This window comes from Rhincodon typus, chromosome 9 (genome assembly GCF_021869965.1).
Source record: "Rhincodon typus isolate 14 chromosome 9, sRhiTyp1.1, whole genome shotgun sequence".
In the NCBI taxonomy this organism is placed as follows: Eukaryota; Metazoa; Chordata; class Chondrichthyes; order Orectolobiformes; family Rhincodontidae; genus Rhincodon; species Rhincodon typus.
In genome coordinates, this window is record NC_063340.1 from 42,652,138 (window position 1) to 42,676,468 (window position 24,331).

A 24,331-nucleotide genomic window follows, 5' to 3' on the forward strand; every position below is an offset into this window, starting at 1 on the left:
CACCATGCTCTCACCTTTTACCTTGTCTATCTCTGATTCCTTCCTTCCCTTCTTTGAGACTGTTTCCATTTCTGAGGATAGGCTGGCCACCAATATCCACTACAAACCAGCCAACTCCCATGTTTACCTTTGACTATACATCCTCACACTCTGCTTTCTCCTAAAGATTCTATTCCATTCTCCCAGTTCCTCCGTCTCCATCGCATCTGTTCTGATGATGCCAACTTTGAAAAGGGGCCTCAAATGTCCACCTTTTTCCTCAGCTGAGGATTCTGCAGCACCGTAATTGTCAAGGCCCTCAGCTGAGTCCGACCAACCTCCTGCACTACAGCTTTTGCCCCCCTCTTACCTCCCACAACTGTGATAGTGTTCCCCTTGTCCTCACTTACCATTCGACCAGCATCCACATCCAGAGGATCATTTAGCTGCCATTCCACCACCTCCAGTGGAATGCCATCACCAGATACACGTACCCTTCCCCTCCATTGTCAGCCTTTCGCAAAGACTGTTCCCTCTGGGCCACTCTGGTCCATTCCTCCTTCACTCCCAACACCACACACACGTAGCATTAGGAAGGGGCGGTCGAGCCCCTCTGAGAATTAAAATCGAAACACAAGCCCTCAATTTGTTACGGTGGGAGTAGAGGTCCCCTTTTAATAATTAAATCCAAAACTCCCAGAGAAGCTTGCCTCGTCTCGCCTAACCTGACAACCTGTTTTGGAGAAGGGGAGATTAAATGAAAGAAAATCCCTGATATTCACTTTATAAGTAACAAGTAACGATTTATTTATTTAACCCTAATAGTGAACAAATTAACAGAAATACTAACAAACCTAACAATTCCTCCTTGACTACTAACTATTCCCTAACTGAACTAAATTCTACTGGTATGCTGTTCCAATAAACACAAGTCTCACTTGTATAAACCCAAGTAATAAGAAAATAAGTTAAAACTTAGTTGCTCAAAGTCTGCACACCCTTCTGCTGTTCTCAAGTCATAAATGTCTTTCTTCCGCTGATCCAGCTGTCAAGAATGTTTTTTCTGAAGTCTCCAATGAAGACTCTTAGTTAGAAGTGCCGTGGTATCTTTTATGGATAGATGGTGATTTCTTGAGAGCTAAATGCTTGCTTCTCAGATGGCGGTTCACTCTCACACTGATTTTCAAAAACACTGTCCTTGTATACCTTGGATGACGTATCAATTTTCTTACAATAGCATTGGTTCGAGGTTGTCCTCGAAATTCAGTTGGCTTTCAGTCGCTAAGTCCTTGGTTTAAATTAATTGGCAGGTTGCAGCTAGTTGCCAGAACAGCAGAACAAGCCTAAGGTTTCCAATCACACAGTCAATTGATACATGTTTCAGTTTCAGAACCGTCTGTTCCCTTTCAGCTGCTTAGACACATTTTCTGTCTAAATTTCTAAGCTTAGAAAAGCACTCTACCTCTTTAAAGGAGTCGCAAACTCATGTCCCTTATCATTTTTTTTTTTACAAATTCTAGCTTCCTGCCTTCCGATTCATGATCACTCAATACACTTTTAAAACAATTTGATGCATGTAAACACACCACTTTCCCGTTTACCTACTCCCAACTGAGTATTCGAGTGCCTGAACGTTCTCCAGGTGAAACAGTGCTTTATCTGCATTTCACTTAGTCTACTGCAATGCAGCCTCCTCTAATATTGTAGAAATTAAGTGTAGGCTGGGTGACTACTTTGCAGAACACTTCTGTTCTGTCTGGCTGCAAAAAAAATGCCCTGATCATCCATTTGCTTTCAACACATTACCTTGTTCCCTGGCTAATATCTCTTTCTCAGGCTTGTTGGGTTAAGCTCAGTGCAAGCTGGAAGAACAGCACCACATTTCCCACTTGGGAACTGTACAGCCTTTTGGACTCAATATTGAGTTCAGCAATTTAGGTTTTGAGCACCTTCTCCATGTCCTCACCCTAACCCCCACACCCCAGGCCTTGTAATCACATGGTCTGCTATTACCCACAACCCATTGTTAACCATTCATACTCCTAGGCTGACTGTTATCCACTCCTTTGTCTATCCAGCTGTTCTTCTCCTTCTTTGGGCTCTATCTCCAGCTATTGTGTACTCTTTATCCCTCTTCTTCTCCACCTCTCCCGCCCCCAGCCTATCTTCTGCATAAACATTAACTTTTTCCCAGCTGCCATCAGTTTTGAAGAAGGGTTACTCTAAGCATTAACTCTGATTTCTCTCCACAGATGCTGCCAGACCTACTGACCTACCCTTGGCTTGATAATGGTGGAGTAGGGAATATGCCAGGCCATGAGGTTACAGATTGTAGTTGAATACAGTTTTGCTTGTTCATGCTGCCCTGTAGATGCCCAGTTTGATATCTGTTTGAAATCAATCTCGTGGGTCATATACTTTAAGTTTACAAACATAGATTAATTTAGCAATTTTAGGAGGGTCAATGCCTTGTAATAAAATAAGGATATTTGTAGAAGATATTGTAACACTGAAATGCCACTTCAAGGTAACAAAGAAATGTTGATTTTTCCTCATCAATGTTATGACTTCATGGCCTATTTTAATTGGTTAGTTTAGGCTTCCTTTTTGTTAATTGCAGTGTAGTTGCTAGGGAACTTTTTTGTTCAGTGTACGATATTCTGTAGCTTTGAGATGAAAGGGAAACCACTGTTGGGAATTTGTAATGACTATACAATAGAAGTGAGTCATAATGGAATCATCCTCCAAGGATTACACTTCAGCTTGCAAGAATTTCCTTTAAAGAAAAAGCCTTTTAGGCCGACAGTAACAGTTAAAGCATTAATGGTTGAAAACATACATTATTCATACATTTTAGTATTAATAATTTAATGATCAGAAAAACAGCACTTCAGAAATTTAGACTCACCAATGTAAATTCAAAAGGTGATGTCACATGTGTTATAGTGAGTTATACTATCTCAACTATTGTACTAAACTTTAAGTTTTATGGTATTGGATGATATTGACATATGCTGCAGACATTTTACAACTGAAACAAACAAATGCTGGGAGTTCTCAGCAAGTCTGTGTCTGTGGAACAAAACAAACTTTTTTTCAGGTTAATGGTCTTTCATCAGACTTGTAAATGGAATGAGTTCTGTAGTGAATGAGGGGGAAAGAGTTTTTTTTAAAACCTGAATTAGAAGATGGGAGATTTGCCTTTCCACATATCCGTCATCTGCACTTGCTTCTTCCAAAGTCGTGTATATGTTGTAAACAGTTATGGTCCCAGCACTGATTCCTCTTGAACCCTACTGGTTACGTACAGATCGTTGACTTGAAAAAGAACCACTTCATCCCCACTCTGTTTCCTACCCATTAGCAAATTCTCTATCCATGCCAATATACTACCTCCGGTATGATGGACTCCAGTTTATGACTTAACCTTTTGAGGTACCTTGTCGAATACCATCTGGAAGTCCAAAAGCAACACCTCTATTAGTTCACCGCTATCCAAGCAGGTTGAGACTTCAAACGCTATTCCCCTTTCATGAAGCGATGCTGCCTCTGCTTGATTAGATTTTGACTTTACAAATGTGATGTTATTAATTTCTTAATTGGTTCCAACATTTTAGCAATTTTGTGTTGGCAATCTTCTAGGTTTTTTATTCATATACTTTCTAGTGCAGTTCTAATTTGCTGCTGTTTTAAAATCTATCTAGGAAGAATAGTGATTGGCCATATTTAGTGTTTTCTGTCCAAGCAGAATGTTTAGCCTTAATTTTCCTATTATTTTTGTCTTTCAGTAATCCTAAATCAGAAAATCAAAGACTGAACAAGAAAATAAACAGTGATTTGTCACTCCGAATTCAAAATTTATCCAGTTTGGTGCATCATATTAAATTGTATTATCAGGTACGTGGTAATTTAAGCAAGTCTTTTGCTTTCATTCAAAAGTATCTTATTTTTGGGACTCCTTGCATTGCTAGTGTTTTAGCCATTTCACCAGTAATGTGTATGCTTGGAACTATGCAAGCCATATTCAATTTTTAAAACCCATACAATACCTGAAATTGCCTCTGTATCTGTCTCTTCTGGGATAAAGCTAAGTATAAAACAACCTGATTTGCGCTTTTTTTTTTGTTTCATGCATTTCCAAGACCAACTTCACTGGTTAAATTGGTGTTGAAATGGTGGATTCTTCAAACTTTTCGTTTTTGTGGTGATTAAACTTGACTTTGTACCCTTTGTTACAGATACAACAACCAAAGATGCACACTTTTTTTCTAAACTTTTCATAATTTATATGATGTTTCCTCTTTTAACCTTCTATTCCAGTGATTAAAATAGCTTTCCCTCAAAGCTGCCCCAAGCTCAGTTAGGGAATATCTATGCTTTTTGTTGCAACAAAACTGTTGTGGTAGGATGCTAATTCTGCCGCCTCCTTTTATTTTTAAAGCTGCTTGCTTGAATTCAGTGATGCATGATCTTGACATTTTAACTTAGTTTGACAGCCCACAGTTGACCCATCACAGACCACTTCCTTTTTACTTTATTAATATTATACTTAGCATGTGTTTGTTGCTGGGATGGCAGCATTTGTTGCCAATACCTAATTGGAACTGCAAAGATGGTGGTTTTTTTTTTTGAAACCATATTCAATGATAACTCTGTGGTACAATCACAGACTAGCTTTTGAGATTCTAAATCTCTTAATTGAATTTAAATTTCACCAGCTGCCATGGTGTAATTTGAACCTGGGTCCCAAAATATTAATCTGGACCTCTGGATTACTAATCCAGTGATATTATCATTAGGCCACTGCTTGCTTCCAACGCTAGAGACACCTAAACCCTGTTGGACACTTTTTGTTTTCCAGTGAACAAGCTTCTCCGTTGACTCCTCTCGCTTTTGTCCAATCAAAGCTGTGGCTTTGGGTACCTGCATGGACCCCAGTTATGCCTGTCTCCTTGTTGGGTATGTGGAACACTTCTTGTTCCAGTCCTACTCTGCTCCTTCCCCACAAATCTGTCTTTGGTCCATCGAAGACATCGGTGCCTCTTACTTGGATTTGAAAAGATTTGTCGATTTCCAAACTGATCTCTTTCATCTGATCGTCCTGACTTCTCCCATATGACCTCTTGCAGTTTCTGGGGATAGGCTGACCACAGATATCCACTGTAAACCCACGAATTCCCATAGTTACCTCAGTTATGCATCTTCGTGTCTTGCTTCCTGTAAAGATTCATTCCATTCTCCCAGTTTCTCCATTGCGTCCGTTTGGGTGATGACACATTCTGCATCGGGTGGGGGAGAGGTCACAAATGTCTGCCCTTTTCCTCAACCCAGGATTGTCTGCAATGATGTTGATTGGCATTTAGCTGTGTTCTGACCATTTTGCCACCCTTTTGCCCATACACCTTTTTCTGCCACTTCATCATATTTGTCTCATGCCTGCAGCAGTGTTCTATCTAGGCTCCGTGCAAGCTGGAAGAACATCCTGTCATCTTCCACTTGGGACCCTGAGCCTTCAAGACTCTATACAGTTCAATGTTAGAGCCTAAATATCTCCATCCATGTCCTTTACCCAACTCCACACCCCAGAACCTGCCATGACATGGGCTGCTTTCAGACAGCTGCTCGATCTTACCCACTTATTGTTCCCATTACCAACTTTTTCTTCTTCCCTGGCTTACTATCAACAATACTTTTGTCTGCTTAACAGTGTTTCTGTCTCCATCTATCTGCTCACTTTGCATTCCCTCCCTCCCACCCACCCACCCCCACCCTGCTAGCTACTATCATTTCTGAGCGAGAGTCACTGGACTTGAAACATTGACTGTGTTTTCTTTCCACAGATGTTGCCAGTCCTGGGGTTCTCCAGCAATTTATTTCTGTTTCATAGCTTTTCCAGTACTGTTGAGCTCCAGAAGCTCCATCTGATCTCACATCCCTCTGTGTCCTTCATATCCCATGTTGTGTTCTGTTTGTGAATTGGTGATCTTGACTATGAATCCAAATGATTGGTAAATAAGGTCCATGATTTTCAAATCACTAGATTTGCTTCACCCTTGCTCTCCCACTTTTGAGCCCTGTATCCCACCTTCTGCTTTTCTTATCTGGTCTGTTTTGTTTCACTTCCACCTTACTGCAGTTACAATGGTATCGTGCTCCTGGTCTGTCAAATTATCTTGCTCGACCTGTTAGTCTTGATCATTATTTAATTTTGATGAGTCTTTTAAACCTACTTCTTGGACCACCAACTCTGCATTTCAACTGTGTCGGTATCTCTTCTTTGCACTCTGTGATGTTCAGATGCTCTTCGACTAGAAGTCATTTTGCCACTGAAATTGCAGTAGTTGAGCGAGAGAGGTCTGGCGTATGTTTCAAATACAGTAACTTCTGTGCTCAATGGTATTCAATTTGAATGATTATCTAGGAAGTGTGATGTTGGGATCTCATTAAATTGTTGATCTGTACATCCTGGCAAATTTTGGCAGTGATATGAGGGAAGCATTATTCTGTTCTTAAATAGCTTGGGCTCCACCTATGTATTTTCTAGAAAAGCATAGCATTTCAGATTGGTGGTAATCTTTTTCATGGGTAACTTTCACAAAATTTCAATTAGAGCCTCTTTAAAAGTATGATAGCATAGTATTAGGGTCATATAGAACAAGTTTGTTTGGTTTCCAGCCATGACGGACACTAGGTCTTCAAAGGTTTAAAAACAACTGGATATAAAGCCCCCAATTCCTCCTTCAAATCTGGTTATGTCTTTGATTGGCATAAACCCAGCAAAGGTGGTATACATTGGTATGCATTTGGGCAAATTAGCCTGGAAATTATGAACACTAATTCCATATACTGTGGTTCAGGGCTAACTTGAACAAAGTGACAGCCTATTTACCAACTATTACCCTCTACTTTTGATGAATAAGTTAAGACATATTTATAACCATACTGCCTTCAAATGGTGTTCAAATTACTTGGGACTGAGGACTTTTGGGGACTGAGGACTTTTGGGTCACCAAAGTGGTTTGGAGGTACCAAAAACTGACCAATTTGCCTGAGATCTTTAGCACATAGACTGTACTAGCAGCACATTTTGACTTGGGAATCACATTGTAGTAGATTTATCTGTCTATAACAAATGGTAGGAGCAGCACCATAGTCAACTATAAGTCCTACCATGCTAGGAACATCTTTCCCTGTCTTATAATACTGACATCCTGCTGATGGGGATAGATTGGTTCTGGCAGCTTAAATCTGGCCATCTGAGTAGTGCTGTAGACCGACATTAAAGTTGTGCGCAACCTCTTTAAATTTAAGTGGTGCCAATAACTTAGTGTCCCAAAGTGCTTTGTGGGCACAGTCTAATCAACAATTTGATAGTGATCCAACAAAAAGATTCACAAAACTTTGTCAGAGAGTTAGATTTGAAGGGACATTTTAAAGAAGCCAGTAGAAGTGGAGTGCTTTAGGGATGGAATTTTAGAGCAGAAAGTTTGGACAGAGTCCCTGGCTGTCAGTGATGGAATAAAGAAAGTCAAGGATTCATGAGACCAGAATTGAAAGAAGAAAGTTATTGGAGGTTTGTACAGTAGGAAGATATTAGAATTGGGGATGGAAGTGAAGCCATGGATGAATTTGGTTTTGAGCATGATCATTAAATGCATTCAAAGAATGCCAATGAGCACTAAACAGTGGGTGAATTATGGGAGTTCAGATTAGTATAGGAGAATTTATGGTAGGTGCAAGATCTAAAGCCAACCAGGAGAGCATTAGAATAGCCAAAATTAGCGATGACAAATGCATAGATGAATATTGCCCCAGCAAATATGTTGTACAGTAGGGATGGGCATTATAAGAGTTGAAATTAGACAGCCTTGGTGTGGAGAGTATAGAGTCGTTGAGCCACTGAATTGAGTATACCAATTAAGTATATACATATTTTGGGTATAAGACTTTTGTATATAGTAATTAACTGGCACATTATTTCTAGCATTTTAATTAGAATGTTCCCCTGTTCCAAAGAGCTATAATAATGATGGATGGATGGATGCTGTTTTCAGAACTTGTGTAAAATGCTGAAAGTGAAAAGGACGGTTGTGTAGATCAGGGTTGTATGCCAGAAGTGTTAAACGTCTAGTTCTCCAATGGTGTAATTGTATTATGTAGGTGGACAGCTAACAACATGTTCATTGGTCAAATGCAGCTGGTTGGTTAGATACTTAAGGTGTGGTAAATTAATGATTATTTTAAAAAGATTACTTATTATTTTATTCTATTATTTGATTATTTGAATGTTGAAATTATCTGGATTCCACCGGTTTCACATCTAATTTGAAGGTTCAACTTTCATTAACTAGGAAATTTGCAAAGAATATATTGGTGTAATAAATTTGAACAAATGAGGATTTTTTTTCATTCCTTGGAGAAATTCCAATTAAAGACAAAATAGGGAAGGTGGTCGCATTGACTAGTAATTGTGTGAGCCAGACTAATACTCTGGGCATGAGCTTGAATATTTGAAGTCGTGAAAATCTGGATTTCAAAGCTAGCCAAATTATTATGTAAGCGTTTTAGCTGTAGACCAGACCAGGCAGTGTGTTGACTTTTAACTGCCCTCTGAAATGCCAGCCAGTTCATTTGGGGATGACCAATAAATGCTGGCCCAACCAGTGATGCCAGCATCCCATGAACAAATTTAACAAAAGAAAGAACGTTTGTTCAAGAAAAACTTAAATTTTACACCTTTGTAAAACTTGAAATTAAAAATTGGAATTTTGGAGAAATATGAAGGCAGTTGAGGATAATGAAAGAAGGGATTATGAGTGCTAATTTAGAAATAAAGATAAATGAACAATAACTTTTTAGAAGTTGTTAAATGGTTGAAAATGACAAAAGTATCAGCCATTTGTGGGAATTCTTCCCAGCTATCATTGTACTTGATCTGGTATTCTGGCTCTGACAGAACTAGGTTTGTTTAAAGGTTGTGTGCTTGGGGAGTTTCACAGCCGTTTGGAAAGATTAGACCATATCTTTCCTGAATGAAGTGCTGACATCATTTCTTTATAGTGACTTTAAACAGTATGACAACTGAAAAGAACACTGTCAGCATTGATCCACCCTGCAACTGTAGACCGTTATGACAAGCTATTGCTATTGTCCTTGTTAAGGCTAGGTGGTGGGGATGACCTTTTGAAGGATGTGCTCTACAGTCTTGGACTTGCTGTCAAAACTAAGTGCCTTGTCTTATTGGTTGTTGGAGCAACGGTGTTTGGACCAGACTTTTATCTTGCTGACAATGACTCTGAGGGAATGAATTAGATTTCAGTAATACAAGTTAGTGATCTTTAAAGCTACACGTAAAATTATTAGGAAACTATTTAACCAATATTATTCTTAATTCTCAATTTGATGGTTCAAGAAATCCATGCTTATTTTTGTAACTGGTTTATTAGCATTCCTAAGGAATCCAGTCACAGGTACCAAAGACTGATTTGTCTTAAAGTCTTAGCAGCAGAGACAATTATTTGAATATGGCCATGAAATTATTTAACTTTCTGTATTCATAAATTATTCTTGATTTATTATGACTTTTCATCTTGGCACCCAATATGGAGCAACCTTCCTGAGCAAGATTGGGCACCTCTTGATCAAGTAATGGGAAACAAGGGAACATAAGAGCTGGGAGCAGCAGAAGTCAATTCAGCCTCAAATGTGAGATAACAAGGTGTAGAGCTGAATGAACACAGCAGGCCAAGCAGCATTAGAGGAGCAGGAAGGCTGACGTTTCGGGCCTAGACCCTCTGCTGCTTGGCCTGCTGTGTTCATCCAGCTCTACACCTTGTTATCTCAGATTCTCCAGCATCTGCAGTTCCTACTATTTCAGCCTCAAACGTGCTCTGCCATTTATTACGATCATGGCTCATCTCATCTTGGCCTCAACTCCTTTCCTATCCATTCTCTAAAACTCTTCAACCTATTCAGTGTCCCAGTGTCCACCACGCTCTGGGTGTAATGAATTCCATAGATTCTCAACAGTTGAGATGTAATTCTGCCTCATCACCGTTTTAGGCTAAATGGTGGCACATTTAACACAATGACCTTTTATTCTGGTTTGCTGTACAAAGGGAACCATCCACTTTATTTTGTCAGTCCCCTTGAGCATCTTCTATAACTCAATTAGATCTCCTCTTGTTCTTCTAAACTCTAGTGAATATAGACCTAAGCTGTTCAATATCTCCTCGTAAGACCAGCCTTTCATTTCTAGAAAGAATCTAGTAAACTTGAGCTGCCTCCAGTGCAACTACATCCTCCAAGTAAGGGGAGCAGAATTGTACATGGAACTGCAGAGGCGGTCTCACCAATATTTTGTACCGTTGCAACAACACTTCCTACTGTTTATACTCCATTTTATTTAGTCATAAATGACAGAATTCCATTTGCCCTCCTTTATTTGCATACGAGCTTTTTGCAATTCATGCAGGACATCCAAATCCCTCTGCTTGGAGGCATTTAGAAGTTTCAGTCCCTTTAGATAGGAAGTTGTCTTTTTATTCTTCTATCCAAAATGGATAATCCTTCACTTAACCATATTAAGCTCCATGTGCCAATTATTTTGGCCCACTCACCTAATCTATCCAAATCTATTTCTTAATTGTAACTTATTGCCCCCTTATTTTGGTGTCACTTACAAACATGGCTATAGTACATTCTCTTCTGCTATCTGGATCACTTACATAAATGACAAATAGTTGGATGCTGAGGACTGAACCCTTTGGTACCCCACCAGTCACCTCATGCCAACCAGAAAAAGACCCATTTATCCTGACTGTGCTTTCTATTTCTTTGGTTAATCTTCTGTCTAAGAGAATATATTACTTCAAACCTTGTGTGATCTTACCTTAAATATTAACCGGTTGGTGAGGAACCTTAATCAAATGCCTTCTGGAAATCCAGACATGCTGTATCTACACGATCTCCATTATCCAGTTTGCTCATTGCATTTTCAAAGGACTTCAGCATATAATGAATAGGAATAGGAATTCTAAAATGGTGGACCAAGAGTAGCGTGGACCTTGCAGATGCTCCTGAGATTGCAAGCTTATTGCTAGATTTAGTTCGAAATTTTTTCATGATTACATTTCAGTAGTACAAGATTTTTATTCCGATTCATTTTGGTTCTTTTCTTGTCAAAACTATATGGGGGGGGGAAAAAGACAAGAATTTTTCAAAGAGAGTTCTGTTAACGGACCTTTTGGAGAGGCCTGCACGTGGACAGATTGGTTTTTATCCTCTTAAAATTATACTTGTAGAAGAGTTTTATTTTAAAAAGCATTGCCAAAGAGATTTTTTGTTTAAATCAAGGAGGAGAGTTTTTTTTTAAACAGAGCTTTTGGAGAATGAGGTTTTTATATCAGAAGATTGAAAGCTGTCTGCTGGACCACTTGTAGAGTTTTTTTTTGAATCGTTCAATTGTTCAGCTAAGCGGTTAATTTTGTTTAAGACTTGTATGTTTTGGTTGTTTTTTAAAAAAATTATTTCATGCTTAATATTAATGCTGTGGGTGAGGAAAGGTATTTTAATTTGTTTAGATGTCTGGGAAACTTAAAGAAGTGATTACACGGTCGGATCAGTCAGATAGATGGGTGACTGTTAGGAAACGTAAGAAAATAGTTCAGAAGTCTCCTGTGGCTGTTCCTCTCTCAAACAGATACTCAGTTTGGATGCTGATGAAAAGGATAGTTTGAGGAAAATAGAAGAGGCAGTCAGATCTTTGAGACTAAGAATGAATCTTGTGTTAAATGGGGTTTGACAAAACTTAAGAACAATTGTTATGGGAGATTCTTTTGTCAAGGGTATACGTAGGAGATTCGTCAGCAGTGAGCATGAATCTAGATGGTGTGTTTCCCTGGAGCCAAGATTAAGGACATTTCGATGTTTGAAGCATATTGTTAAGGGGGAGAATGAGAAACCTGAAATTATTGTATGTATTGGTAGGAATGACATTGTAAAGCCTTAATCTTTTCCTTAACTGAATTTAAGAGTTTAGATATATGATTGCTAATTTTGCAGCGTTGCTTTTTTTTTCCCCCAATCTCTGGTTTACTCCGTGTCAAGCTTGAATGAGGGAAAGGATAAAAGAATAAAGTAGATAAATCAGTGACTGAAGAGGTAGTGTAAAGTTCAGGAATTCAGGTTCTTGGATCATTGGGGTCTCTTCTAGGGTAGAAAAGATCTGTTCAGAAAGGATGGGTTTGACCTATACTGGAAAGGCACCAGTATCCTTGTGGGAAGACTTGTTAATTCTGCCTATCAATTCTGCACTGACTGTCAGAAGAGCAGCTGACCAAAACTAGCCCTGACTGTGTCCCATAACTCAGCATTTACTGTGGGTAATCCACGTAGCCTGCAAATCCCTGGACACTACAGGACAATTTAGCATGGCCAATACACCTAACTTACACATCTTTGGACTATGGAAGGAAACCGGAGCACCTGGACGAAACCCATGCAGGCATATGGAGAAAGTCACTCAAAACTGGAATTGAACCTGGAGTCCCTGGCACTGAGAGGTGGTAGTGCTAACCACTGAGCTACCATGCTTCCATAATTACTTTTGTTTAACATCAGAATACTAGTATTGGAATTGTTTCTTGTCCTTTTAACTTCATTTGAAATTGCAGCATGCTACGATGACTGTGTTTCCTAGAAGATCCTTTACTATGAGATCATTAATCCCATCTTGTTATACAATACTCACTCCAACATTGCCTGCTCCTTGGCTGGTTCTAACATATTGTTCCACGAAACACTGTCTTTAATATGGTCAATGAACTTTGCTTCAAGGCTATCCTTGCCAGTTTGATTAATACGCACATAGATCGGATTAAAATCACCTGTGATTAATTTTGTACCTTTCTTACAAGCCTCTGACATTTCCTGGTTTATATTGTCTCCTTTTAAAACTACTGTTCAAGGATCTATAGGTCACTCCCATTAGGGACCTCGTTCCGTTGCTATTTAGTTTTGTCCAGCTAGATTCTACATCTTGATCTTCATTTCTAAAATAGTTTCACTGCAGCATTGATCTCATCCTTTACTAACAAAGATACACCCTCCTTTTCCTTTCCATTTAGCCTTCTGAAACATTTAGTACACTTGGATATTCTACTCCCAGACCTGTAATCGTATCTCAGTCACAACCAAATCATGCCCATTTCTTTCCATTTGCACTGTTAACTCATTAATTTTATTTCAAATGCTACACACATTCTGATACAAAACCTTTAAGTGTGCCCTATTATCAATGATCCCTACTGTTCTCCTTTCCTTCCATTTTCTGGTAACAAATTGGCCTTCTTTTTAACCCTCTCCTTTAACTTTTCTTAGTTGTCCATGCAGCTGAACTCCCCTCCCCTGCCCTCGACTCTGGTCTCAGCATGTTTCAAGTAGAGCCTGGTCAAATGGAAAACCTACCTCTTTTACTAGTACTGGTGTCAATGTCTAATGAGTTTGAACCTATTTCCCCTGCACCAATCTTTTTGAGAGATGCATTTGCTACTTTAACCTTTTGATCCTGTGTCCATCAACTCGCCACTCATGTCGTAGTCTGGAGATGATTATTACGGAGATGATTATTACCTTGTGGTTTTTCTTAAACGTAGCATCTCACTGCTCGTACTCCCTCAGCAGACCCTGTATCCTCATTCTACCTATATTGTTGGTACTTGCATGAACTGTGACAACTGGATCTTTCTGCTCCCACTCTACATTCCTCTGTAGCTCAGAAGAGATATACATAACCCTGGCACCAGGTAGCCAACACAGCCTTCGGGACTCTCAATCCTGGCTACAGAGCAATTATTTATTTATTTTTTTTTCTTTATTCATTCTGGAGCTGAGGGTGTCGCTAGCTAGGCCAGCATTTATTGCCCATCCCTGATTGCCCAGTCTTTTCCTTAACTGAATTTAAGAGTCAACCACATTTCGATGGGCCTGGAGTCACATGTAGGCCAGCCCAGGTAAGGATGGCAGTTTCCTTCCCTAAAGGACATCAGTGAACCAGATGGGTTTTTCTGACAATCAGCAATGGACTCCTGATCATGATTAGATTCGTAATTCCAGATATTTATTGAACTCAAATTCCACCATCTGCCATGGTGGGATTCAAACTCAGGGCCCCAGACGTTATCTAGGTCTCTGGATTAAGAGTCCAGCGATGATACCACGAGGCCATTGCCTCCCCAGTTTGAGATGTCTATTCCCCAACTATGCTATCCCTGATTGAGTATATTTTTCCTTTTTCCCTCCGACTTGAATGGCTCCCTGTACCATGATGCTCTGGTCAGTTTGCTTTCCACCCCACAGTCCCCCCTCTCTGCCATACAGGAGGCAAGAATCTTGAACCTGTTAGGGTCCTACAGCGCTACCTCCTAAATCGTCTATGCGCCTCGCTTGTAATCACATCCTGTGTCACTGGCCATTAACTGAATTCAAAGGTAGTTAATCTAAAGAGTTTGACTGCCCCCTGAAATGCTGCACCCAGGTAAGTCTTCCCCTTTCCCAAAATGTCCGTGTCTAAAGCGCCTTGAGCAATGAACAATTGCTACAGATGTTGCCTCTATGAACCACAATTGGGGCCAACAGATTCCACATGTTGAAGCTACAACACATTGCAGTGGACCAACGTCTCTTTGTTTAATTAGATTTTCAATTTTTAAAAATTGACTTCTGATCTTTAGTTTTCAATCTGTAAATATTTTGCCTAATCAGCTTTTTAATCTGAAAGCAAGTGAGAATAGGTAGAAGAGAGAAATATTCATCTATCAGTCATTTACCTGTGATATCTCACTAATATGTTCACTTGAGATTGCAGGACTGCTGTGGCTAATCTTCCAGCTCTCTGGCCTTGGTTTGCTCCTGCCCTTGCCCCCACTGATCTATGGAAGCAGTTTGGAAACTCAGACCCAACAATATCTGTTCTGAGGAAGGGTCACTGAACCTGAAATATTAACTCAGATTTTTCTTCAAGTGCTGCCAGACTTGCTGAGCTTTTCCAGAAACTTTTTTTTGTTCCTGATTTACAGCATTTGCAGTTCTTTTGGTTTTTATTTTGCACAACAATATCTCCTCCCCATCCCCATCCCCCTCCCCCCTTGTTTTTACTTTCCTTAGAGTAAAAGATGCTTAAATGTCTACCCTTCAAATTAAACTCAGTTAAACAGTTGATCTTGCCAAGGATCCACCAGCAATTAGTACTACAGCCTAGGAAGGCAAAGACTTAAATCTCAAACTCCAAAGTTCCACTCTTTGCAGCTTGCATATGAGCAAGTCACTAACAAGTTCCTTGTGACAATGCCAGTCTGTTGAATATCAGGCTTTGATCTGCCATGATGAGTGGTTCTTGCTAAATAGGTTTAGGACAAGCCAGGGTCCTGACACAACCAACTCCACTGCTGGAGCATTAATATAAAACCTCTTGTGCACATGTGGAGAGAGAAACAAAATATGGCACATTAGTGAGGAGTATTCCCCTTTCATGTAAAAGACTAAGCATGTTAAATTCAGTAAATGAGGTTATCACTTGGCTCTGGGGATTTACATTTGCTAAATAAAGTATTGAAAATACATGTTCCAGCTGCATCACTTCAATGCTGATTTAGCTCGGCTGAGAGAACTTTCAGACCCCTCTTTAAATCTGTTTTCTTCATACATTATCTTCTCTCCCTTATGCATTTCAAAGCATAGCTATTTTAATCCAGCAATTAACCATGCCAATGTGACTTGGTCTCCTTGTTCATTTGTGTCTGTTTTGACTGCAGCTCTGGACCAGAGTTAGTTGTTTATGTTTCCCCCTTCTAGCTCCTTCTGTCCCAGGCTTTACTCTCTCTGGTTGACAATTCTCCTGCTTTTCTCCTGTGCATTCCCTGGAAGCCTCCAAAAGACAAAATGTACTCTTTGATTCCTAACAAGGAGTTGCGCTCGCCAACATTCTCACTAGTCTGTGTGCCTGCCATGTGCTAATCTTGAAAAGCTCCTTCCCATTGCTTCCAGATCTGACCCTGTGAACTCTGCTAGTGGGTAAGCTGTCATTGCCAATCTCTGTCTTTTGAGAATGTACATTCATGTGAACACAAACCTTACCATCTATAAACGTATTGTGGATGACCACGTCGAAGCATGACTCTGAAGACGTGGATAAGGGGGGATGTACTTTCTCTTTGAGGCCCCATTGTCTAGTTATAATGCACAAGTCCATTATAAAAGATTTAATAGCAGAGCATTTTGAAAACAGACAGGATTGGACAGGGCGTGGATTTATAAAAAGAAAATTGTGCTTGACAAACCTACTGTGGAATGTAACTAGTAGGGTTGATGAGGGAACCAGCAGATGTGATTTTTATTTCGAATTTCAGAAGACTTTCAATAAACTCCCAACATAAGCCATTAGTGTGCAAAATTAAAGCTCATGGGATTGGGTAGTATGTTGAGATGAATAGAAAACTGGTTAGCAAAGAGGAAACGGTAGGAATAAGCGAGTAAAATCTGAAAGAACTGCGGGTGCTGTAAATCAGGAACAAAAACAAAGTTGCTCGAAAAGCTCAGCAGGTCTGGCAGCATCTGTGAAGGTAAAAAACAGAGTTAACGTCTCGGATCTGGTTCTGAGGAAGAGTCACCGGACTCGAAACGTTAACTTTTTTTTTTAAACCTTCACAGATGCTGCCAGACCTGCTGGGCTTTTCCAGCAACTTTGTTTTTGGTCAGGAATAAGCAAGTCTTTTTTCGAACGGAAGGCGGTGATCGGTGTGGTTCCTGAGATCGGCGCTAGGACTCCAACTGTTCAAAATATGTTAATGATTAAAATGAGAGAACTAAATGTAATATCTCCAGATTTGTAGCTGGTACAAAGCTGGATGGGAGAATTAGCTGTGAAGAGGGTACAATGATTTGGACAAACTAAATGAGTGGGCAAATGCATGGCAGATACAGTATAATTTGAATAAATGAGGTTATCCACTTTGGGAGCAGGAGCAGAAACAATGGATGAGAGAGGGGAGTATACAATGAGACCTGGGTGCCCTTGTGCACCAATTGCTGAAGGTAGGCATGTAGATGTAGCTGGCAGTGAAGGAGGCAAATAGTATGTTGGCCTTCATGGTGAAGGGATTCATGTACAGGAACTAGGATGTTAGGATGTCAAGATGTCAAGGATGCTGCTATTAAGCTGGGCCTTGGTGAGACCACATCTGGAGTACTGTGTGCAGTTTTTCCCTCCTGGTCTGAGGAAGGACATTCTGGTTATGACGGAAGCATAGCAAGGGTTTGTCAGACTGAGATGATGGGACTGATGTTTAATTGGTTGTTATTATATCTGCTGGAGTCCAGAAAAATTAGTGGGGTGAGTGGGTGGGTGGTTGTAGGGGCTGGTGTCTGTGAATCACAAACCTATACAATCCTAAGCGGGAAGGAAATTTCTGATGGCGAGGGATTCCAGAACCAGGGGTTACAATCTAAGGATATGAGGTAAACCATTTAGGACTGAGGGGGAGTTTCTTCATTTGGTGTGGTCAACATGTGGTATACACTACCACAGAAAGCATTCGAGTCCAAAAGAAGGGTCCAGGCCCGAAACGTCAGCTTTCCTGCTCCTCTGATACTACTTGGCCTGGTGTGTTCATCCAGCTCTACACCTTGTTATCTCAGATTCTCCAGCATCGGCAGTTCCTACTATCTCCAAGTCCAAAACATTGTATGATTTCAAAAAAAAGTTGGCTATAGCATAGGGGCTAAAAGGATTAAAGGGTAGGGGGAAAAGTCGGAACATGCTATTGAGTTGGATGATCAGCCATGCTCATAATGAATGGTGGAGCAGGCCCAAAGGGCCAAATAGCTTTCTTCTCTTATTTTTCTATGTTTCTTTGTTACCCTGCCACAAACTCTGTTTCCCAGCCATTTTTTCCATCCATCAGTATTGTTGCATTTGATCCAGAAATGAGTTTCCAACCTGGTATCCAAAACATCATCAAGGCTGCTTATTTCAAATTTTAATTTTCCATCTTCCTCAAGCTTGTGGTCACCTAATTCTACTGCCTATATCTTAATTTGTACCAAGCCTTCTGTGCTTGCTGTTGTGCACTGCCTTCCTATCTTGCCGCAGCTCAGTTTTTAAATCGTCACCCTTTCTTTTTTCAAAACACTGATCTTGGTCTTTTCTTGCTCCTAGTGGCCATATCAGTTCAAGATTTCTACTATTTTATTCTTGCTTTGTACAGGCCTGATTTTTAATTGATCCATAATTAATAAGTTCACCAGATAATATCAGTAACATATGTGGGAGGGTTATGGCCTCTGGTTGGAGGAGCAGGAACTTTTGGGATTGAGGTCTGAGAGAATACAGTTAGAGCTGTGAGCTTAATCAATTTTTTCAGTGGTGGGAGAGGGAGTGGACAGCCATCTTATTGCTTAGGTGGCCATCTGTCTGCAGGGTCTGAGTTAATTTGTATAAGAGGTATGGGTGAAATGAGCAAAGCCGTGTTTGTGCTGTTGAAGATAGACTGGGAAAGCCATGATGGGGAAAGTTGCAACAGACCTGGTAGGGAGAGGTGGGTGTTTGTATTATTGCACAGATCACAGGCATTCTCCCTTCAAGGCAGCTAGATTATGTCACAACACATGACTCCATAGTATAAGAAGCCATTTTTACTTTGCATATATTAGTCGATATTTGGTCTGTTACCAAGGGGTCAGCTAGTTGACTGGCCAACTATGTGTGTAATTTAGGAGTATTTTAAGCATATAACCTAGACTGAATATGTAAGTCTGACATGTTGTATTAATGTACATAGTTTGTTGTTCCTAAACATCTAGATACCTGACTGAACATGACCCCTACTCTTTGGTGTATGTTAGGTGGGCCAACATATGGAAAACATAGCAGTTTATGGTTGCAGTAGTGGCAACGAGAAGGTACTGGAAGATAGTGACAACAAGCAGACAATAGTGGGAAAAATTTTGGTTCAGAAGTGGCAGCTGTGAGAAGTTATTTCCCATAAAGTCATAAAGCTGTACAGCATGGAAACAGATCCATCGATCCAATTCGTCCATGCTGACCAGATATCCTAAATAAATCTAGTCCCTTTTGCCAGCATTTGGCCCATATCCCTTTAAACTCTTCCTATTCACGTACCCTTCCAGACGTCTTTTTAAATGTTGTAATTGTACTGGCCTCCACCACTTCTCCTGGCAGCTTATTCCATACACACACCACCCTCTGTGAAAAGGTTCCCCCTCAGGTCCCTTTTAAATCTTTCCCCTCTCACCTTCAGTCTATGCCCTCTAGTTTTGGATCCCGCTATCCTGGGGAAAAGACTGCGGCTATTCAACCTATCCATGTCCCTCATGATTTTATAAAAACTCTTTAAGGTTACCCCTAAGCCTCTCACGCTCCGGAAAAATATCCCCTGCCCATTCAGTCTCTCCCTATAGCTCAAACCCTCCAACCTTGGCAACATCCTTGTGAATCTTTTCTGAACCCCTTTCAGGTTTCACAACGTCCTTCCTATTAGCAGGGAGATCAGAATTGAATACAGTATCTATCACCCACCTGACTTCAGAACTGAAGTTGCATTTACCAACCAACACTGAAGGCTAAGGCTACATTGAAGCAAGAAACAATTTGAGTACTTTTTCCTTTTCCTTTAAAGGCAGGCCACAGCTGGTAAGATTTTAAAAAGAAAAACTGATTTGTAAAACCTTCTATAAGTTGCTGAAAGGATCCCTTCAGTCTGTTAAAATAATTCCCAGAGTGAAATGCAGACGAAATACACTGAAATATGTTTTTTTTAAATATTGGAAACTCTTTACCTGTATTCAGTGGTTGGTTGGTTGGTTTGTTTGATTCTGCTATTTTGACTTCTCAAAGTCAGCTCCTCTGTTTTAGGCACAGCCCTAGAGGTACAAGCCTGCAACTGTCAAAGGTACTTGTAAAGCAGCTGCAACAGGAAAAAAGAACTTTAAAGTAGAGAAGAAGGAAAAAGCTTTACACTGCAACACAAACATTTTTCTCTGACATTTGTAATGAGCATAAAGAACATGTGTGCATGTGAGTTTACCTATGAAGAGAAGCTGGATAAGCTCAGGTTGTTTCCTTTAGAGTAGTAATGGTTGAGTGGATCTCATTTGAGGTGTACAAGATTGAGGACTTGGGCAGGGTTGTTAGAAAATAGATGCTGGAAAAACTCAGCAGTGACTCCATGCTAACTCTACTTGCTCTCGACAGATGCTGCCAGACCTGCTGAGTTTCTCCAGCAATTTCTGTTTGTTTCAGGTCTTCAGCATCTGCAGTTCTTTGTTTTATTTTATAGATAGAAAGTAGTTTTTCCTTTAATTGAAGGGTCAATAACAAGGGTGCATATTTTTAAGAAGAAAGGCAGGAGATTTGAGAAAATTGTTTTTTGTCCAAAGGGTGCTGGGAATTTGGAATGCATTGCCTGGGAGAGAAATTGAGCTGGGAAACTTAACCTTTGAACAGTATTTGAATGAGCACTTGGTGTCATACATTGGATAAGGCTGTGGGCCAAGTGCTGGAAAGTGGGACTGATATAGAATTTTGTTGGTGTAGACTCGATGGGCTGAAGGGCCTCTTCTCTATTGTATGAATCTATGCAAGATACACCATACTTGTGGCAGGAAGATCAACCAAATATCTTTGTTTCTTAAGAATGCTTTCTCTTCTGGCAAAAAGTATTCTTCAATATTATGATCCCTTCAATCTGGCCGTTTTGGAAGTGGATGCATCTTTAGATCAAAGAGCAAGTCTATCACAAGACAAGACTTGATTCAAGACAAGATGTGCTTGATTCTGAAGTCCTTAATCATCTCGGGCAAGTTGCTCCAACATGGGGACAGAGCAGATTCAGCAAGCTATCTGATATCCAGCTGCAACATCTCAAGAAGATCATGCTGAACAGATGGCCTGAACGTGTTTAACAGATCTCCGAGCAAGCTGTCTTTTTTTTGTCGTACAGAGACAAACTAGGCCTCTTCAAAGCATCTAAGTGATTATTCCACAAGAAAAACAACTAGATATGTTTGACCATATTCAGTGTTTTTTCTGCCTGTTTGACCTAAGATTGGTGCTAGACACATAGATTCATCTGCTAATCTGGATATTGATCAAACGATCAAGATTATGTAAAACTCTACTACTTCAACCACCACTGTTGAGAGAACCTCCTGTTCAACTTAGAATTCCTTCTGAGAGATGGTGCAAGTTGTATAATTGATACTTTCAATGTCCAAGGATATGACTGCATCTTGGTGGCTGGTCTTTACTGAATTCCTTTATTTTTTTGTAAGCCAATTTAGAATTGCCACCAGTGCAATGGATATTGACACATTGATCATCATGTTCTGTATAGTCCATGTTCCTCAACAAAACCCTCCGAGGAAGGAAATGGTACAAGAGCATGGCCAGTGAGTATACAGACAATTGTTACAACTTGAACTAGGACTAAGTATAATAGTTTGAGATCTTTCTACAGATGTGTGGCTTTATGAAAAGATTGCTATGGTGAAAGGTGTATAATTCATGAATGTTGTCATTTGTTTTGATCTTTGAATTCAAAATAGAGGCTGGTGAGTGTTAATAACTTCTGTGAAAGGCTTTATTTTTAAAGGAAGAGATCAAGGTACCAAAGCAGTGACTTAAATCCAGCAATTCTTGTAAAGCATGTGACTGCAGAAGCCCGTGATGTTAATGGAAAGATGTTCCTACTGTTGGGTTTCTAATCGGTAAGGGAAACAATTGAACATTAACTTTCTTTTCTGTCTAGTAGAATCTAGGATTGAGCAAAGTAAAAGTATTTTTAAAAATTCAGTTCAGCGTTCAGAAGCATGTTTTGGTTTCTCTCCTAGAGGGAGTTGAAGTTAATTCAAAGACACTGGAAGGAATCATAAGTAGAACGGAGGGATTGAGATAGGGATGTGATTTCTCTGGATGGAGTTTCCTGTAATGAATTGTCAGAAAATGGGTTAAAACTTTTTGTTTTCCTGTGATTTAAGATTATTCTGTCTTTTTAAATTTTAGCCTTTTTTATACTTTAAGTTCTAGTAAACTTCTGTTCTGTAACTTTGTGATGATAGTCTTGGTGACTAATCAGCACATTAACTAAAGAGAAAACAATGTCTATCATACCAGCTTGCTGTCTAGGATCTGAGTTGTTCAGTGGTATCATCAGTAATAAATAAGGTTTTAATAAGTTTGGGGCTGTTAACCTGGATTTTAAACTGTTGCATTTAAGACGGATGTGTGTCTCTTCTAAAGAAACAGGAGCATTTTACAGGAGTAAATTGTATGGATTGAACTTTCAAAATGGCTTTGAATGCTGCTTAGATTTTTTTTTTAGGAGTAGATGACACAATATTGGATCATTTGAAATTTTGTCCATGACAAAACACAGTTAGCAGATAAATTGAAAGCAGGATCTTGTAAGCAGCTCATTCTTAAAGTGACTAACATTTAGAATTAAAAGGAAGGAAATCTGAAATTGAATTCCTAGAATGAACTAAGATTCAGTTTAAAAACCTAAAGAAAACAACAGTATGTGCTTTTCTTGAAGCCTATCTATTAAAAGCGAGGGCTACAAGAAAAACAAACAAATATAAAACCATTATGCACACTTCAAGAGAAAGAAATGCTGTTGCACCAATGGCTTTCATCACTGCGTTACAGCAGAACTTCAAGAACATAAGCAAAATCATGACTGGAAGAATTCCAAAATAGCATTCCAACCAGATCTTAAAAATTGTTTAAATGAGCATCAAGATCAAAGATATGTGAAGGAGTGGCAGTTTTGTCACCTACTTATATATAGTTCAGAGAATTACAGATAGACTCTCTCTCCCTGTCATATGGAAAGAAATAGAAAATCTGGATGGAAGAGGTATTAATTTTGGGGAACAGACAGAAGGATGCCAAAGTAAAAAAGGAGAGGCTAGAAACAGAAAGGGACATAAAGAAAATTACATGCTTTTATTGTATTAAGACTGGACATGCTAAAACAAATTGCTCGAAGTTAAATGGGAGAATAATTAGTAGTAACACCTAAGGTATCGTGGGGAAAGGGACATCAGGAGTAGAAATGGGTATTAAACATAGCTGTAGTATCAAGGTAACATGTTCTCTTAGAATCTCCAAGAAAGCTGACTGGACAACCATGAAAGTTCTTCAATCATTGAGAATCAGACCAGTGGAGATTCTGAATATTGTATTCCAAAGGAAGCGGTATTTCCACGTTCTTCTAATCAAGGAGTAAACAATTTGAAGTTATTGAGAGGTACAGGAGCAAGTTGGTTGCTAATGCTGGCTGATGATACAAGTTGTCTTCTGGAGGGCGAATGAAGGGAAACAAATAATTGGAGACATACATAGACATTACAAATTAGCTCCATTGTATAGAGTTGGATTCAGGAGTGACTTGTTAAATGGAGATATTGTAATTGGAATAGTGCAACATATCCCGATAGAAGGAATTGATTTTAGCTGGGGAAATTATCTAGCTGGTTTAAAACTATTGGCGTCTCATGGGTGCTGGATCAACTGGTAAAAGGAAGTGAAATGTTACAGGAAGAACATCCAGGACTGTTTGTTGACTCTCCGTGGCTGGATCTCGGGCCTATAGAATTGGAGGAAAAAGAGGAGCCTGTGGAAAATGAAAGACGATTTGGAAATTCTGTTATCGTTTTAAATTTTCAAAAATTCTATTTGATAATGAATGTGAAGAAAATACAGCTGACATATTTAGCCCATATTCTTTAAGAGGAATACAACAAATGGATCTTGAATTAACGTACATGAAATAGCCTGCACAGAAATTGAATCTGAAGTAGAGAAGAATCTGACCAAAGACATAATACTAATGAGGAAAGGCAACCACCTAAAATACCAGACAATGAGGAATGGATAATTGTCTATCTGATTATTTTAACGGTGGATCATTTAGGTATTGGTGTGGGTGGGGGTCTAAAATTTAAAGATGTTTTTTATTTGGCCAGGTTTATAAAAATCTTGTGGTCAAATTTTGCCTGGTGTGCCAAATGTCAGATATTAAAGGAAACACCAGCCATCCAGTAAACTGCACTATTAACATCCACAAACCTGAATGCCCTGGTCGACCCGTTGTCTCTGCCTGCTCCTGCCCCACCGAACTTGTATCCAACTGTCTGGACTCCATTTTCTCCCCCTTGGTCCAGGAACTCCCTACCTATGTCCGTGACACCACCCACACCCTCCACCTCCTCCAGAACTTCCAATTCCCCGGTCCCCAACACCTCATCTTTACCATGGACGTCCAGTCCCTAT

At 39.7% G+C, this 24,331-nt stretch overlaps 1 protein-coding gene across 6 annotated transcripts in view; it reads left to right on the top strand.

The window, feature by feature from the left end:
• ccdc88ab (coiled-coil domain containing 88Ab) overlaps positions 1-24,331 on the top strand; it is a 342,694-nt gene that overhangs the window by 10,460 nt on the left and 307,903 nt on the right. For all 6 annotated transcript variants that reach the window (XM_048601173.1, XM_048601174.1, XM_048601175.1 and 3 more), the window contains exon 3: positions 3,768-3,876. In XM_048601173.1, the coding sequence (XP_048457130.1) occupies positions 3,768-3,876 (109 nt within the window). The remainder of the gene's footprint in view (positions 1-3,767; positions 3,877-24,331) is intronic.